At 37.4% G+C, this 17144-nt stretch overlaps 3 protein-coding genes across 4 annotated transcripts in view; all 3 read left to right on the forward strand.

Annotated features, from left to right (window-relative positions):
• Positions 1–17144, forward strand: part of LOC129422537 (uncharacterized) — a 681876-nt gene that overhangs the window by 131783 nt on the left and 532949 nt on the right. The gene's annotated exons all lie outside the window — the stretch shown is intronic.
• LOC129422743 (uncharacterized) overlaps positions 1–17144 on the forward strand; it is a 177576-nt gene that overhangs the window by 107223 nt on the left and 53209 nt on the right. The gene's annotated exons all lie outside the window — the stretch shown is intronic.
• On the forward strand, positions 7234–8857 carry LOC129422568 (uncharacterized). Its single transcript, XM_055178578.2, has one exon. The coding sequence runs from the start codon at positions 7234–7236 to the stop codon at positions 8506–8508; it is 1275 nt and encodes a 424-aa protein (XP_055034553.2). The 3' UTR covers positions 8509–8857.

Here is a 17144-nt window from a genome sequence, read left to right on the forward strand (position 1 = left end):
AAGATTAGCATTTTATTGGGGCTCAGCCCTCCAAACAGGGTATAATAAAAATAATAAATAAATCAAACAAAAAAGTAATTGTTCTCTTCATGTGTTCAATACTTATTCCCTATTATTTCACTTTATTTATTATGACTCAACTTGTATACTTAAATGTTCTGATTTCTTTGTTTGCATTCAATATTTGGCTTGATGGCTACATCTGGTAGAAATTTTTTGTTTCCATTTCAAAAAAGCATGAATGAATCTCATAATTATTGATTATTTGACAGGGACTTCAACAGGTAGGCCTACTATAACGCTTACGAAAATAAACCACGTTTTTTGTAGTAAAAGCGTAGTACCATGTTTTTTTGAGTATTACTATTAGTAAAACCATGTTTTCACTGCAGTAAACATGTTTTTTTACTGTAGTAAAACCATGGTTAATTTTTATAAGGGAAGACTGAATGCAATAAAATGTTTACATGCAGTTAAGAGAATCAATTGTTTACGATGATACTCACAATGACAGCTATTTTAAGACGTGTTTATTTGTCTGTAAACCAAAAAGATATTAACATGAACTCATTTAGCTTTGTGCAAGCGCGCTATTGTTGGGTAGGAAGCACCATGCCGCAAATGAAGCACGTTTCTCAGTCCAAGGCCTGCAGTCTTAACTAGGTTTGGAGATCTCCAGCTCTCTTAAATTATTTAAGAGCTGAGACCTAGTCGTATCACTTAGAAGGCTTTATAAATTCAATCAAATTCTTAAGTCTAGGAATAAGAGTAAAATGACGTCTACAGAACTAGACTGAGAGACCATTTAAAGGCCTTTGCAGGTGTTTTGGGTTAATTAGCTGATTAGAGTGTGGCACCAGGTGTCTTCAATATTGAGCCTTTTCACAATATTCACATTTTTTAAGATATTAATTTTTGGGAGTTGTCAGTTACAATCATCAAAAAGAAATAAACATTTGAAATATATCAGTCTGTGTGTAATGAATGAATCTAATATACAAGTTTCACTTTCTGAATGGAAAAAAATCAGCTTTTTAGTAATATTCGTGCGAGCGTGTGTGTGTGTGTGTGTGTGTGTGTGTGCGTATGACCAATTGTCCCCACAAAGATAGGAATACCAGTATTTTTGTGACCTTGTGTGGAAATTTTGAGGGAAAAGCTTATAAATCAAACAGGACGATGTTTCTTGAAAATGTAAAGTAGCAGAAAGTTTTCTGTGATGGTTGGGTTTAGGGTTTGTGTTAGGAGAAGGGAATAGAATAGTATATACAGTTTGTACAGTATAAAAAGCATTACGTCTATGGAATGTCCCCACAAAACATGGAAACCAGAGTTTGTGTGTGTGCGTGCGTGCGTGCGTGCGTGCGTGCGTGTGTGTTGTTACATGCTATGTGTATTTATTAGGGATTTTTTATCACAACACAGACAACCAGAGACAATAGATAAAGTATCAAAAAGATCTTTATTAACCACACACACATGCTCTAAATAAACTTAACGGGAAAAGGGAAAAATATGAGTGACGCCAAATAAAATAATCAAACCAAAACCGGCAAATAACTAATACCCCCAAAAGTAAAATGTAGATAGAAAATCAAAAGCTTCTGTGTATCCAATGCCCAAACTAAACTTCCTTAACTAATGAAATTGTCTTGAAAAATGTTTTGAATATCATAACTCAATAGACGGAGTATCCGGGGGGGTTTTTTGGTCTATTTTTTGCCTTTATTGATAGACAGTAGTTTGCGAGACGACAGGAAAGTAGAGGGTGGAGAGAGGGGTATGGGATCGGAAAAGGACCTTGAGCCGGGATTCGAACTCAGGTCACCGGATGTCGGAGCTCTGCCCACTATACCATCAGCACTGACGCAATATCCATTTTTTAATATTACCATTTCTTGGTCACAAAGTGCAGTTTTAAGATGAGTTCAATCGAGAATATATATGTATAATATTGAAATCTGCAGTCGATTAGTAAAGAGAGCACCTATTTGAGCATTTGCTTAGAAAAATTCAGACGAGACCCAGACACACAAATGGAGGTCATTGTTCACCTTCCCTCCACAGACCACCGCCTGATCTGGGGTACATCCCTGGCTCTGTTGCTTCTGTTCGATTTTTTGATTTAGTTTGATTTCTATTGCTTTTCCATTTAATCTTAACGCGCTGTGAGCACTTGCTTTATTACTGGACTTTGTTCCTGTCAGTACCACATAAAACAGAATAATTAAGTGTTTTATATTGTAACCAGTTTTTATAAGTCAGAGATGTTTTTTCGTGCTGCTTATAAATATCAGAGGTGATTTATCATAACATACTCACATCACGTGAAAATAAATGATCAAGTGTCCCAATATAAGAGTTATTATCCTTACCTGCAGTTCCAAACTGTGTTTTTGCATCCTTTTAATAGGAGAGAAGAGACATGTAAACAGATCCAGAGAAAAATATTCTTTTCATTGCTTTATTTCAAGTGTATGTTGGTGACGACATTTGACTGCTGATCTTCGATGGGCTTAGGGCATAAGGATAATTCCAGACAGATAATGCTCTATTCCAGACAGGCTAACTATTGCAGCATAAGTATATTTACAAGATGAGTTAAAGACAATACTATGCACCTTCCTCCACCCTACACTCAAAAAAATGATTCATTGGATTAACTCAATAAATTTGTGGGCAGGATTTCCATCCAATATGATTGTGTACCCCTAACTAAAAAAACTGCTTTACACAATAACAATATATTGAGTTAGTCCAACTCAATTTAAAGTACATAGGAATACTCAATTAGTTGCCTCAACTCAATGTAGTGTAGTCTGAATAACTCGATTTAGCGTAGTTTGAATAACTCAATGTGGTGTAGTCTGAATAACTAAATTCTGTTATTTTATATCATACGAATTAGCATAAGCACATGTTAGCATGCTAATAATAACTAGAAAATGCATTTCCGGAAGAACTGCAAAAGTGTGCTTGCTCTGGTGCCGCAGATTTAGTTTGTGCATCCTCATATTGGAGTCCCAAGTTCATGTACGAAGTTTGGTTTCAATACGTGAAAGTGTTCTTGAGATATAAACTACTTCCTGTTTGGCGGCGTAAAATTTTAGAAAAAATGTTTTTTCTTTTGATGTTGTTCATCCTCACATTGGAGACCCAAATTCATGTACAAAGTTTGGTTTCAATACTTGAAAGCATTCCTGAGATATAAACTACTTCCTGTTTGGCGGCGTAAAATTTTAGAAAAAAAAAATTCTTTTGATGTTGTGCATCCTCACATTGGAGACCCAAATTCATTTACAAAGTTTGGTTTTAATATATGAAAGCGTTTCTGAGATATAAACTACTTCCTGTTTGGCGGCGTAAAATTTTTAGAAAACAAAATGTTCTTTTGATGTTGTGCATCCTCACATTGGAGACCCAAATTCATGCACAAAGTTTGGTTTCAATACGTGAAAGCGTTCCTGAGATATAAACTACTTCCTGTTTGGCGGCGTAAAATTTTAGAAAAAATTTGTTATTTTGATGTTGTGCATCCTCACATTGGAAACCCAAATTCATGTACAAAGTTTGGTTTCAATACATGAAAGCGTTCCTGAGATATAAACTACTTCCTGTTTGGCGGCGTAAAATTTTAGAAAAAAATTGTTCTTTTCATGTTGTGCATCCTCTCATTGGAGACCCAAATTCATGTACAAAGTTTGGTTTCAATACATGAAAGCGTTCCTGAGATATAAACTACTTCCTGTTTGGCGGCGTAAAATTTTAGAATTTTTTTTTTCTTTTGATGTTGTGCATCCTCACATTTGAGACCCAAATTCATGTACAAAGTTTAGTTTCAATACGTGAAAGCGTTCCTAAGATATAAACTACTTCCTGTTTTGGCGGCGTCGACGCACATTTAGTTTGGGCTGTGACAGGCAAACGCTTCCGATAATCAAAAATCCTTCTAGTAACTTTTGTGAGGCTTGGTCCAAGGATCATGTACGTGGATTTTCGTGAAGTTTGGACAAAATTTGTGACCTGTGAAACTTTTTTAAGGTTTTGTGTTCTATCCAATATGGCGGACAAACGACATGGATCTGTGACTTCATCTTCTCAAGCAACTTACACCGGTACTGCCCGAACATTTTAAAGTTTGAACGGTGTCTCTGTGTCAAACGGTCTAATCGCTAGAGCTGGCCAAAAAAATCTACCCGGGAAAAATAATAATAAAACTTAAGAAGAACAATAAGTGTGCTTTTGCAAGCACACTTAATAACATGATTCTTTGGATGAGCATGTGAGAAGAGACTGATCTCCAAACAGGCATTAACACAGTCAGTGCTCATTGAGAGAAATGCGTCACATCCACAAACTAACCCCAAGTGCCACTCTTCTGCACGATGGTAACCAAACAATTTGAAAAAATATAACACAAACGCTTCTAAATCAATAAGATAAATGGACATTAAACAATATTAAGTCTTTCTCTTTACATAAAATGCATAAAATAACACTTAATTAAAAAAATACTCCCCAAAAGCAGGTGCATGCAAAGCAATCTCAAACTAAACACAAACTAATTGTATTAACGCAATTAAAAAGAAATCAATAAATTATAGTACATATTCATTTTGTGTTAGACTAATTAAATATATATACTTATTGCTCTTAACTCTTTTGCCGCCATTGACGAGATATCTCGTCAATCAAGAGAAAACGCTTCCCTGCCAATGACGAGTATTTCCGGCTTTCCGCAATACCGCTATTATCTACCATGTGGCCCCCTTCTGCAACTATTTAACACCCGGAAATATTGCCCTATTGCAAGCGGCTGGATGTCCGTGTCTGTTTGAAAGATCGCTCTGAATGGGATCTCTGTGAAAAGTCTGTCACAAAAATGGAATTATCTCTGTTTTTGGAGAAACCTACCCACATTCAAGAGCTGATTACAAAAGATCTACTGAAGGTAGGATGAAACGTTTTTTTTTTTTTTTTTGAAAGCAGAGGGTCTGTTCTTTCAGTTGGTATAGTGTATGTTTATATATTTAAAGAAGAACCTTTTCTGGAAGGCATTCAACTTTTGTGAAAATCATGGTGGCTGGCAACTTTTTTTATAAATGCTGGCGGTGAAAGAGTTAATGAGGTATTTTAAATTAATTGAACACAATTTGAATGTGTCATTTCTAAGAAGGGCTTGAATCTTTTTTTTTTTGAGTGTATAATGAAATCATGTAAAATTTGCAACGTATTTTTGATACTATGCTCCGATAGAACAACATAAATGAACGTAGAAGAACATGTTATTTGTTTAGCAAAATTTCACCGCTCCCGGTTCATTTGGTCCAATCAGTGCAGGGCTGTGTAAATCAGGGTCGCCGTGATTTCACCAAGTAAGATGTGATCCTGGATCAACATTTTTGTTGATCCTGGATCAACGTTTTAATCAAAGATACCCCAACCTACCCTTAACTCAAACCCTAACCATTTTAAACCCTCAAATTAGGGACCCGACGGGCTCGGGCGGGTTCGGGCTTCATTTCTAACATTTTACACGGGCTCGGGCCGGGCTTGCGCTCCGGCTTTGTGAGGTAATTGAGCGGTCAAGTTCAACGCTGCTGGATCAGTAGCACAGGACCGCGCTGAATTCATTTACAGTGAATTTAATGATTTTCCTCATCAAAAACATGTAGCCTAATCTTGGTGAGTAGGTTTTTCAATGTATAACTAAATATGAATCGAGTCTTAAATACATAATTTAGACAAAGAATATAGACTAAGGTTGGCAGTAATGAAGAGAAGTGCCGACGCAAATTCCGCGGAGCCTTTCTCTTAATTTTGTTATTGCCAAATACCCATCTTAATTCAGAATGTATTTTCTTAATTTAATTCGTTAAGAAATAATAATTTTATTGGCATATTTATAGTGTATTGCATAAGCCTATTTAGAATGAGATGTTACAATGTTCCAGATGACTTATTTTATTTATTTGTTTCAACTTCCAAGTGGTGTGTAGATTATTAGTCATCATGAATAAATAATGTTAAAACCTGTGTAAATTTCTCATTCTTGACAAAAGCTGTGTGTGTGCGCACATTTAAATAATGTCGGGCTGTAAACGGGTTCGGGCTTTTAAAAAGCGGGTTCGGGCTGCATTCTGTCAGGCTCCGGACATTTCGGGCCTAACTTTTAAGGCCCGATTACAGCTCTACCTCAAATTAGTGTGAAATAATAGTTTGAGGAGTATTTCTTAAAAGCCCCTAACCCAATCCAATCCTAAACCTAAATCTAACATACACACTAATCTTAATCCTGCAATATGATTGGTTAATGAAAATGTTGATCAAGGACCAACAATGGTGTTGATCCAGGATCACATCTTACTTGGTGAAATCACTTTCACCGTATATCAGATCCCCCTCCCCCTTGTGCGCATTACAATATCACATGCATCAGCCTGAAGATCACAAGTGTGTTGGATTGAACTTTCACTAACAAACTTCCTATTCCTCGGTTAACAACCAGAGCTAGGAAAAAACAATGAAAAGAAGGAAACACAGATAGAAAGCAGCCGTGCCCATAATAATACTACGATCAATATCGGACGGACCGGCATTTGAAATGTGGAGGAATCTACGAGGTTTTAAAGGGTTCAAGCTGGATGCAGAGCTTGCCACATTTCTTCTCGACAGGTAATTGTGCTTTATCAACCACTGATTGTATTTCTGAGTGTTATGTAAGTAATCTTGCTAAGTATTTGTTCACAAAAATGCTGGTGCACACGCACTGACGAGGACGAGCTCGAAGGGAAGTTGGTTGGTGGTAGTGGGGGAGGGGCATAAAAATAAATATTTGAAATCAGCTCAATCCTCCAGAGTCGCCAACAGCAGCTTTAAGATTACCATAAATTATTCACAGATAAGGCTATTTTCACTAAAATATTAATGTTCATAAGCTCAGACTAATTAGGCCTATAATTAATTAGTTCAGAATATAAATACAAAACCAGTCCTAACTGAAAGAAAACAAGTTGACAACAAGATAGAATCCAATGTTTGGTGGTATTGGAAACACCAGAAGTGTTATAGGGTTTTGAATACAGCACAAGAGTTAAACTACAAGAGCAGAAATTGACAATATAAATGACATGATGTACTTTACATTAAAAATAACATGGATACATGACATCTCAAATGTGTTTTGTCATTCTGGTTTATCAATATGAACTATTTACTGTCTTCATTTTAGATATGATGGAAGTGAAAGAGGAGAGTCAAGCTGAAGTGGATGAAAAACATCAGATTTTAAAAATAAACCATAATGTTTCACAGAAAGAAACTCTGAAGACAGAAGACATAAAGTGTGAAAAGAGTTTCAGTGAAGATGAACGCCCTGAAGATCACAAGAGGACTCACAGTGAGGAGAAACCTTTCACATGTCAACAGTGTGGAAAGAGTTTCATAACAAAACCTAAGCTTAAAGAACACATGAGGATTCACACCGAAAAGAAAAGACACCCATGCCATCACTGTGGAAAGAGTTTTACAGCTGCAGGTAACCTTGAGATACACATGAGGACTCACACTGGAGAGAAACCTTACACTTGTTTCCAGTGTGGAAAAAGTTTCTCAGCTGAAAGTAACCTTAAGAGACACGCAATGATTCACACCGGAGAGAAACCGTTCACATGCCATAAGTGTAAAAAAAGTTTCAGAAGTAAATGTTGCCTTAAAACACACATGAAAATTCACAAAGGAGAGAAACCTCACGTGTGTTTTCAGTGTGAAAAGAGTTACAGTAATAAACATGGACTTGAGATTCACATGAGAATTCACACTGGGGAGAAACCTTTCATATGTTTTCAATGTGAAAAGAGTTTCACAAGTAAAGGTGCTCTTAAGATACACATGACAGTTCACACTGAAGAGAAACCGTTCACATGCCATCTGTGTGGAAAGAGTTTTAAAATAAAACGTAACCTTAATGCACATGTGAGAATTCACACTGGAGAGAAACCATTTGTGTGCCAAGAATGTGGAAAGAGTTTCACCTTTCAATCGGGCCTTATCCAGCACATGAAAGTTCACTGTGGGGAAAGGCCACACGCATGCCATCATTGTGACAAGAGTTTCTCCAATACAACTCAACTTGAGATGCACATGAGGTCTGAGAAAACTTACACTGGAGAGAAACCTCACGCATGTCTTCCGTGTGAAAAGAGTTTCACAAGTGAAGACACTCTTAAGAGACACATGATAACTCACATCAGAGAGAAACCGTTCATTTGTCATCAGTGTGGAAAGAGTTTTACATTGAAACGTAACCTTAATGCACATGTGAGAATTCACACTGGAGAGAGACCATACGTGTGTCATCAGTGTGGAAAGAGTTTCAGGACAAAATCTAACCTTGATGTACATTTGAGAACTCACACTAAAAAGAAACTGTTCACATGCCATGAGTGTAAAAAGAGTTTCAAAACAAAAGCTAACCTTAAAAAACACGCAAGATTTCACACTCAATAGAAATCATTCATGTGTCAATAGTGTGGATATGGCAACAAAGTTGGTGTACGGCAAAAAAGATTGAGGCCATTTCTCAATATGTGTTCTTGTGAAACGTCATCAGTCATGGCCCAAGTACTGTTCCAATTCCAAGTTTGCATCAAGTCAAGTTCACATAACATCCCTGAATGTGTTCTTGATCCACTCATTTTATTGAGGATGCATCAGGAGGTGTATTGTGTGGACTTACGACAGACAAGTTTCTCAGAATGGATTTCGCGTCAACGGCAATGAAGCTTAAAACCGGCACAATATTCAAAATATTACTCTTCCTGGTCTGACCTTCAGTGTCTGATCATCAAACATGAAATATTTACTTTGGATATATCTAACTGGGATTTTTCTGTCTTATCAATTTATTTCTCTTCATTATTCATATGAAGTCTGTTACTTGTTATTATTGTTTTAACTGATGTTAAAGTTTCATAACTTAAATCACATATATAATTTCTATAGAATCTTAACACTGAATCAATGCTTTGTACTTTAACTAGATTTTTAATTGTGTTTATCTTCAAAACACTATGGGTGACGTCATGGATACTACGTCCATCTTTTTAACCGTCTATGGTGCATACGCTGATTAGCTAAGCACAGAGGCAATTTTGGGAATTTCCGCCTGGATTTGGCCTACCCAATTTCAAAAGCTTCCCATACCCATTTACATAACATTTAGCAGACGCTTTTGTCCAAAGCCACTTACAAATGAGGTAAAAAATAGAAGCAATTATAGCAACACATAGAACAGCAATACATAAGTGACCTGGAAATAGTCTCATCAAGTCTAACACAGTATACATAGCCATGGGCTAGGGTTTTTGTAAGAATGTATAGATGGCGATCAAGAATAAAAGGAAAAGATAGTAAGTCTATATTAGGAGGTGAGGTAATGGCAGAAGAGAGGGTTTTTAGCCAATTCTTAAAGACAGGTACAGAGTCAGCAGATCGTATCACGACCCGCAGATCATTCCACAGTTGTGGCAGAGCTCTTGAGAAGGTATGGGATAATGTTTTTCCCTTTTTAAGATGGCACCACAAGCTGTTGCTCGGTGACAGAGCGCAGGGATCGAGAGGGTACATAAGGCTGTATAAGCAAGTGAAGGTAAGGGAATGCTGACCCAGTGGCGGTTTTAAAGGCCAGGAGCAGAGCCTTAAATTTGATGCAAGCTGCTATAGTGAGCCAGTGAGTCTTTGGCGCGTCGAAGACCACTCTTGCTGCTGCGTTCTGAATCATCTTTAGGGGTTTGGTTGTGCAGGCTGGAAGTCCAGCCAGTCCATTGCAGTAGTCCAGCCTGAACAGGACAAGAGCTTGGACTAGGACCTGCGTGGCATGCTCATCTAGGAAAGGTTATATTTTCCTCATATTGTAGAGAATGAATCTACAAGGGCGAGCGGTGCTGGCAACATGGGCCGTGAAGCTAAGCTGATCATCAATGACCAATCCCAGGTTTTTGGCTGTCCTGGAAGGTACAATGGTCGAGGAACCTAGCTGAATGGAAAGGTTGTGCTGAATCTTTGGTTCAGATGATTTGACAAGCGGTTCTGTCTTTGCAAGGTTAAGCTGGAGATGGTGATCCTTCATCCAGAGTGACATGTCCCTCAGGCAGGTTAAAAGTAAAGACCTTGGAAACATCCGCTTCAGATAGGAGAGAGAAGGAGGGGAGCGAGCATGTCTCAGAGGTTTGAGCACATGCAGAGTTGTACATACAAAAGTTTGGTATCATTTTACAGAAAACCTTTTGAAATTACAAAACATTGTTGAAAGTGCTAAACATGGTTGTATGTGTTGTCAGTCCTCTAATAAACACAATAATAAAAAGGCACTTTTTTGATGTTTTTTTCTAAAGTCTGCAGATTTGCAGACAGTTTTGTTCATGGCCGCGGGAAGTGGGGGTGCTGCGGGTGCTGCAGCACCCCCTGTTGGCGAGAGGGAGAATTTTTAAGTAAAAATATTTTGCACAATTTATATATTACTTTTTATTTTAGGAAATTATTTTTGACACACGTAGGTTATTACGTGTATTTTGGATTTTAATTTCATTACTGTCTGTGCCTACCCATCTCCCTGGCCTCATCCGAGCGCACTTTCTACGCCTTGCGTCTATTGGTGACATGGGTACGCAGCACCATGATCCAGAAAAGACTCACACACCTTTCGCTGATGCATGCCCACACAGAAATTTTGAAATCCCTGGGCATTCGTCCCCTAACTCATGAGAGACTGTGGAATCTATTATACAACCGGCGCAATGCGCGACGCCAGTGTCTTTTGCTAGAGTAGGCTAAGGAGCGCGTTGATAATTTGCGTATATTAACGTGATGACAACGCGGGTTTGCTTATCACATACATGGATGTGCAGTAGCACAAAAACGCTTTTTAATATGAAAAATTAAAGGATTAAAATGTAAAAGATTATTATTGAGTCTCTTGGACATAAATGATGACCGACGTTCATTTATGAGATGTTAGAAGGCGTAAAGAGCTGCTTCATCTGTAGCTAAGTAAATCAATGGTTTGCTTTAAACAAATGTATCTATTTTTAAATGTTTTTTTTAAATGCTACTCAGGCCCGGCTGCAGGATGAAGTGACTGAGGGGCATGTGAAACTGTTGAAGGGGCCTAACTTTATACCATCAATGAATTATACACACTGAGATCTCGCTTTGGAACGACAGATTTTTAAATGCAGCGCTCCATAAAACACTCAATAGCCTATGTAACTGCACAGGTAACCAGAAACTGACTAGCAAAATTTAAACAGCATAATAATGATGATAAATCATGAGATATTATTTGATAGACTAGTAAATGTGGATTAAGGATGTTTAAAATCTCTAGCCTGGTGCTCAGGAGAAGGGTAACATTATATATTGGCTATATGATTTCCATATTATAGACGAACGGCAATAAACGTCTGCAATAAATATCCGCACAACAATATTATTTCTCAAAACTTTGACAAAAATTATTTTCAAAGGAACTGTATTCTTACAGTTATTCAAAGATGCATGCATTATTCTGCATATAATTTGAATATTAGACAAGAGTATTCATATAACGGCAATGAACGTCTCATATGGCAATAAATATCCACATAGAATTACTTAACATAACAGCATAATAAAATTAATAAGCAGTCAAGGAAGCAGGATTGACATGTAAATTGTAGTACTATTATTATTATTACTGGGAAAACAGCAATATTACTGAAATAAACTCTGAGGTAAGCTAAATGCGCCAAACACGCTTTTAACCACAGTCTAAATAAGCAATAAAAGTGGTTAAAACATTGTTATCTCTTGACAAAATTATATTTAAAGGAAATGTATTCTTACCGTTATTCAAAGATGCACAAATTATTCCATATAGTATTTTCTGTTTAAGAGCACGTTCGTCTCTGGCCTTGCTTGCTCTGTTATGTAATAGCTGATTGACAGATGCGCGTCTCCGTCTTTCAAACAGGTATCATTATAACCTTTATAACAATAGAGTAAACTTTGCTTCCACTGTGTTTGTCTGATATGAATAACACACGTCGGCAAATTATTATTATTTGAAAATATTTATTTATTCTTTGCAAATGATTATCTTATTTGAATAGATTTTTATTGCTGCTTCCACAGACATCATTGTGTATTTTACAAAGTAAATGTAGGCTATTGTTTTACCAGTGCTTATGTGTATTTAAATGTTTGAAATCTAAAATAAACATTATGAGGTTGAAAACACTGCATTGTGTTGATATATATGACAGCGCTAAGCTCGCTCGGAGCCAACCAACGCGAAAGACGTTTGAATCTGGCAGTAATGTCATGTCATTGAACATTCTAAATCTCATATGGGGATAAGGTTAAATTATTATTTAACTCAAAAGCATGAGCATTTTATTTGTAACCATTATTACAAAAATGAAACAGAGGGGGCACAAATCAGATCTGAGGGGGCAATGACTCTGACCAATGACTCTGTCCCTGTGGATATGGTGAGATGAGAATTTTTTTTTAAGCAATGCTTTTTAAAAAAATATTGCGCTGTCCGAGTGCTGAAACGCTTCTGCTCTCTGCAGGTTAGTAAATTCTTTATCTCTTGTTACAAATAAAGTATTTTTAGAGTACAAACCTTATATAAAGCCTAATATATTCTAAAAATTTAATTATACACCATGTATTTCTTTACAAAAGGTATACAATATCCGAACTAAACCCATTATTATTTTTGTTCAATTTATTAATTATTTATAAGTTCAAAAAAATACAATAATAGCACTGTTTAGTGAAAAGATCGAAATAAAAATTTACTAGGTATGTTACTGTGAGAATGTTTTCAGCCAGCTTTTACCAGTGTTAATCGACTTGTGATCCTTACTTAAAAACGAAAGTAAAATAATTTTGTCCGCATGGACATTGAAAATTGTGAAGTTTAATTAATATTATTACGTATATGACAATAAAGTAGTGAAACTCAATGTATTTATTTTTAAAATGTATTTTAAATAGGCCTATAGGCTTACAGGTGTTTTTTGGGGGAAAAAATCACAGCACCCCCGGTTTTGTTTGATTCCAGCAAAGGAATTTTTTTCTCAATCTATGACGTTTACAAAATATTTTTTTACCTCCTTATTCATTCAACGATTGTTGGATATGTGATGATAATAGAACAAAAATAACAATGTAGCCTTATTCCTGAGAGTGAGTGCTTTCATTTCATATGATTTTAATTTGTATTTTATTTTGTGGCTAGGTCTTAGGCATAAAACTTCAGGGCTGAAAATGAGTTCCATTCCAGCCCTGTTTTGCACTGCATGACAAAATAGGGCATTTATCAAAGGTGAAACTTTTAGGGCTCATTGTAGTTGTGCATAGGTCCTACGGCGTAGGTTCCGCGTCAGTTTTCATTTATACTTTTGCGTCGACGTGCAAACACTCGCACAGACCACTGGTAGGCAGTATCCACGCATGTAACCACAGTAGCAGCAGCACGACTGTCAAAGAAGAAGAAGCTTGGCAAGTTAACTCACAAGCGAAGAAGAAACAGCAACTTGTTGTGTATGATTTGAGAAGACCAGCAATGATGGAAGTAAATAAACATCGACTTTTGTTGCAGTTTGAGTTAAATCACCCCCCAACTTGGCCATTCATTGTTTTCACCGTTGCAAACAGAAATACCTATGACAAGTTTTTTTCTACCTGACGGGAGGGGTTCTGGTGGACCAATCACAGCGCTTGCGGTCCGCGTAGAACTGACTCATTGGTACGTTTCTTTTTATAAGAAAGGCATTTGATACAAAATCAGAGTAGGTAAAAAGAAACGTTTGATCTAAGAGCGGAGGAATTAAAACATTGTGAATCGAAATTTGTGTGTAATTATGATACAAACAAAAGAAGAATAATAGACGGCCATTACCAGGCTGAATAGGTGTTAATATGTGCCCTGATGATGCTCAAACTGAATGGGGCTGTTTTTGCATATTTACTCAATTGTTTTTTCTGGTCATATCACATAATTTAGATTATGATCCAAGATGGCGCCAGTGTGTGTGGCAGGCCGTCTGTTGTCTCTAGTCCTAATCGTGTTTGTGTCGTTTTTACTAACTACTTTTAACAATGTGGACTCTCTACTGGTGTATGATCGCCAGACACTGCTAAACATTAGATCAAATATGCTAATTTATAATTCTGGTGGATCGAGAACCTCACCTCATCTGCACGAGTTACCTGCATATATCTGCCGAACGCCGTTTCCTGCTCGGAAGAAAAGGCGACATAAACGTTGTGGGAAACGTGGCGGCCTGCTGTTAAAAATTAAAACTCGGCTGGCAGTTTCCCGCAATCTCCGTAGAATATTAGCGGAGTATCAGAAAGATGGCTGCATCTATATTTCCATGCGTTCTTTGGATCCTGTTTACACCTGGGGCCTATACCATGAAGCTGGTTTAGTTGGTTAGCCAGCTTTGTTTAGGATTAGTTTGTGCAAATCCTGGGTTTTGGGTACCATGAAAATAGCTTTTACCAACAAGGCTTGCACATTGGCTTGGTTTTGTCAACCTGAAACTAATCCTGTAACCCTGAGTTTGTTTAACCATTTTCATGGTACGGGCCCCTGGCTGGTACCGGTGGTCGACGCCGACATGGAGTCCACGGCTCCCCGTTCATTGTCTCCCCGCTTTCGGAGAGGTGGAGTTAACACAACGTGCTTACGGGTGTTGGATCGTGAGCCCCGGATTACAAATAACCCAGCTCCGGCCAGGATTGCTTTGGTAAACGCCAGATCGCTGGTAAATAAAACCTTTATTTTAAATGACTTTTACACCTCAAATAACTTGGATCTAATGTGCGTGAATGAGGGCGAGCTAAGCCCCTTTTCAGAGGTTTTACCTTTACACTGCAACTTTTTCAACTCTCCACGACTTACAGGACGAGGTGGAGGAGTTGCGATTGTTTTTAAGGAAAAATTAAAATGCCGGCGTATGATGTGCAACTTCTACTCAAGCTTTGAGCTGATTGTATTTGAGCTGAAACAACCTGACCCAGTGCTTTGCGCTGTGATCTATCGTCCTCCCAAATACCATAAGGACTTCATAAACGACTTTTAAGATTTTCTGGCTGAAATCATGCCGAAGTATGACAGAATTTTAATTGTGGGAGATTTTAACATCCATATCTGTTGTCCCTCCAAGCCATTGGTTAAAGACTTCTTAAATCTCACGGAGTCATTTAACTTGATGCAGTTTGTGACTAGCTCTACACATGAGCATGGACACACTTTGGACCTGGTTTTATCGTGTGGTTTACCTGTTAACAATATTAATGTTTGTGATGCTACTTTTTCTGACCACATGCCTGTGTTATTCGAGATTCCTTGTTCCTGTAGTCCTAAACCATGTGCCCCTGCTCGTCGCTGTCGCTCGTTTAACTCTTTAACTGCAGATCTGTTTACTGATGTTTTTAATAGCACAAATATGGCCTTCTCAGTGTCCACTCAGCAGTATAATACTGATGAGTTAACATCATTATTTTATACTGATTGTGAGAATGCACTTGACATTGCTGCCCCTTTCAGGACTATTCATGCTAAGCCAAAATCTGAACCATGGTTAAATGACATTACCCGTGCTGCTAGGCATGAGTGCAGGAGAGCTGAACGCCAGTGGAAAAAAGATCGGCTGCAGGTTTCATCTGGTATCTTGAAAGACAGTTTGTTTAAATATCAGAAAACTGTAAAAATGGAAAAGTCAAAGTATTTCTCAAATGTCATCGCAAATAATGCTCATAAACCTCGTGTTCTGTTTAACACTATTAATTCTGTGTTAAATACACCTCAACAAATGAGTTTGGAATTTTCCAAAGAAACATGCGAAAACTTCTTGCAGTTTTTTATTGACAAGATTGTGACTGTTAGAGGCAATATTGTTCATCCTTCTGCTGAAATGTCTTCGTTCTCTATGTGCTCTTTTGTTTTTAATCAATTTGAGCCAGTGTCTCTTGCGGGTTTAAAAGACATCATTGACACAATGAATCCATCTGTTTGTCCCTCAGACATCATCTCCCCAGTTTTCCTAAAAAAGGTTTTTGAAACCCTTGGCCCTAACATACAAACGATTGTAAATAGTAGTCTCATTAATGGAATTGTACCCTTACATTTTAAACACGCAGTAGTGGAACCCCTGAAGAAAAAACCTAACCTGGATTCATTGGTTCTTGCAAATTTCAGACCCATTTCGAAACTCCCGTTCATTTCTAAAATATTGGAGAAAGTAGTTTTTAAACAATTACTGTCCTTTCTAGACTTACATGGCTTGCAAGAACTTTATCAATCTGGTTTTAAATCACTTCACAGCACAGAAACGGCCCTGTTAAAAGTTTATAATGATTTATTAATGGCCACTGATGCAGGTAACTATGCTATTCTTATGCTATTAGATCTTACCGCTGCATTTGACACCATAGATCACAATATTCTAATCTCTCGCCTTGAGCATTGTGTTGGTATAAAGGGTGCTGCGTTACAGTGGTTTAGATCTTATCTGGTTGATAGAACTTTTTCGGTACGCCTTGGGGAGTTTGTGTCTTCTACTGCATCTCTTGTATGTGGAGTCCCTCAGGGTTCCATTCTTGGACCCATTTTATTTTCTTTATATATATTACCTTTAGGGTCCATATTTAGGAAACATGGCATCTCGTTTCACTGTTACGCAGATGACTCGCAACTCTATCTACCTTTGAAACGAAACAATGCAAACTCTATAGCACCTTTGTTGAGATGTCTTGAGGATGTTAAAGCTTGGATGGCCTCCAATTTCTTAAAGTTTAATGAAGATAAAACTGAAATCATTTTGTTTAAACCTGGTGGTACCATCAATACCCCCGATGTAGATCTGGGTGACTTAAAGTCATATGTGAAGCCCGTTGTAAAAAACCTGGGTGTTTTAATGGACGGTGACTTTAAACTAGATAAACAGATTAATTTGGTAGTTAAATCGTGTTTTTATCAGTTAAGGCAATTATCTAAAGTCAAGTCATTTTTATCTTTCACTGATTTTGAGAGGGTCATCCATGCTTTTATATCATCCCGTCTGGACTATTGTAATAGTCTCTAT

This window comes from Misgurnus anguillicaudatus, chromosome 19 (genome assembly GCF_027580225.2).
Source record: "Misgurnus anguillicaudatus chromosome 19, ASM2758022v2, whole genome shotgun sequence".
NCBI classification, from domain to species: domain Eukaryota; kingdom Metazoa; phylum Chordata; class Actinopteri; order Cypriniformes; family Cobitidae; genus Misgurnus; species Misgurnus anguillicaudatus.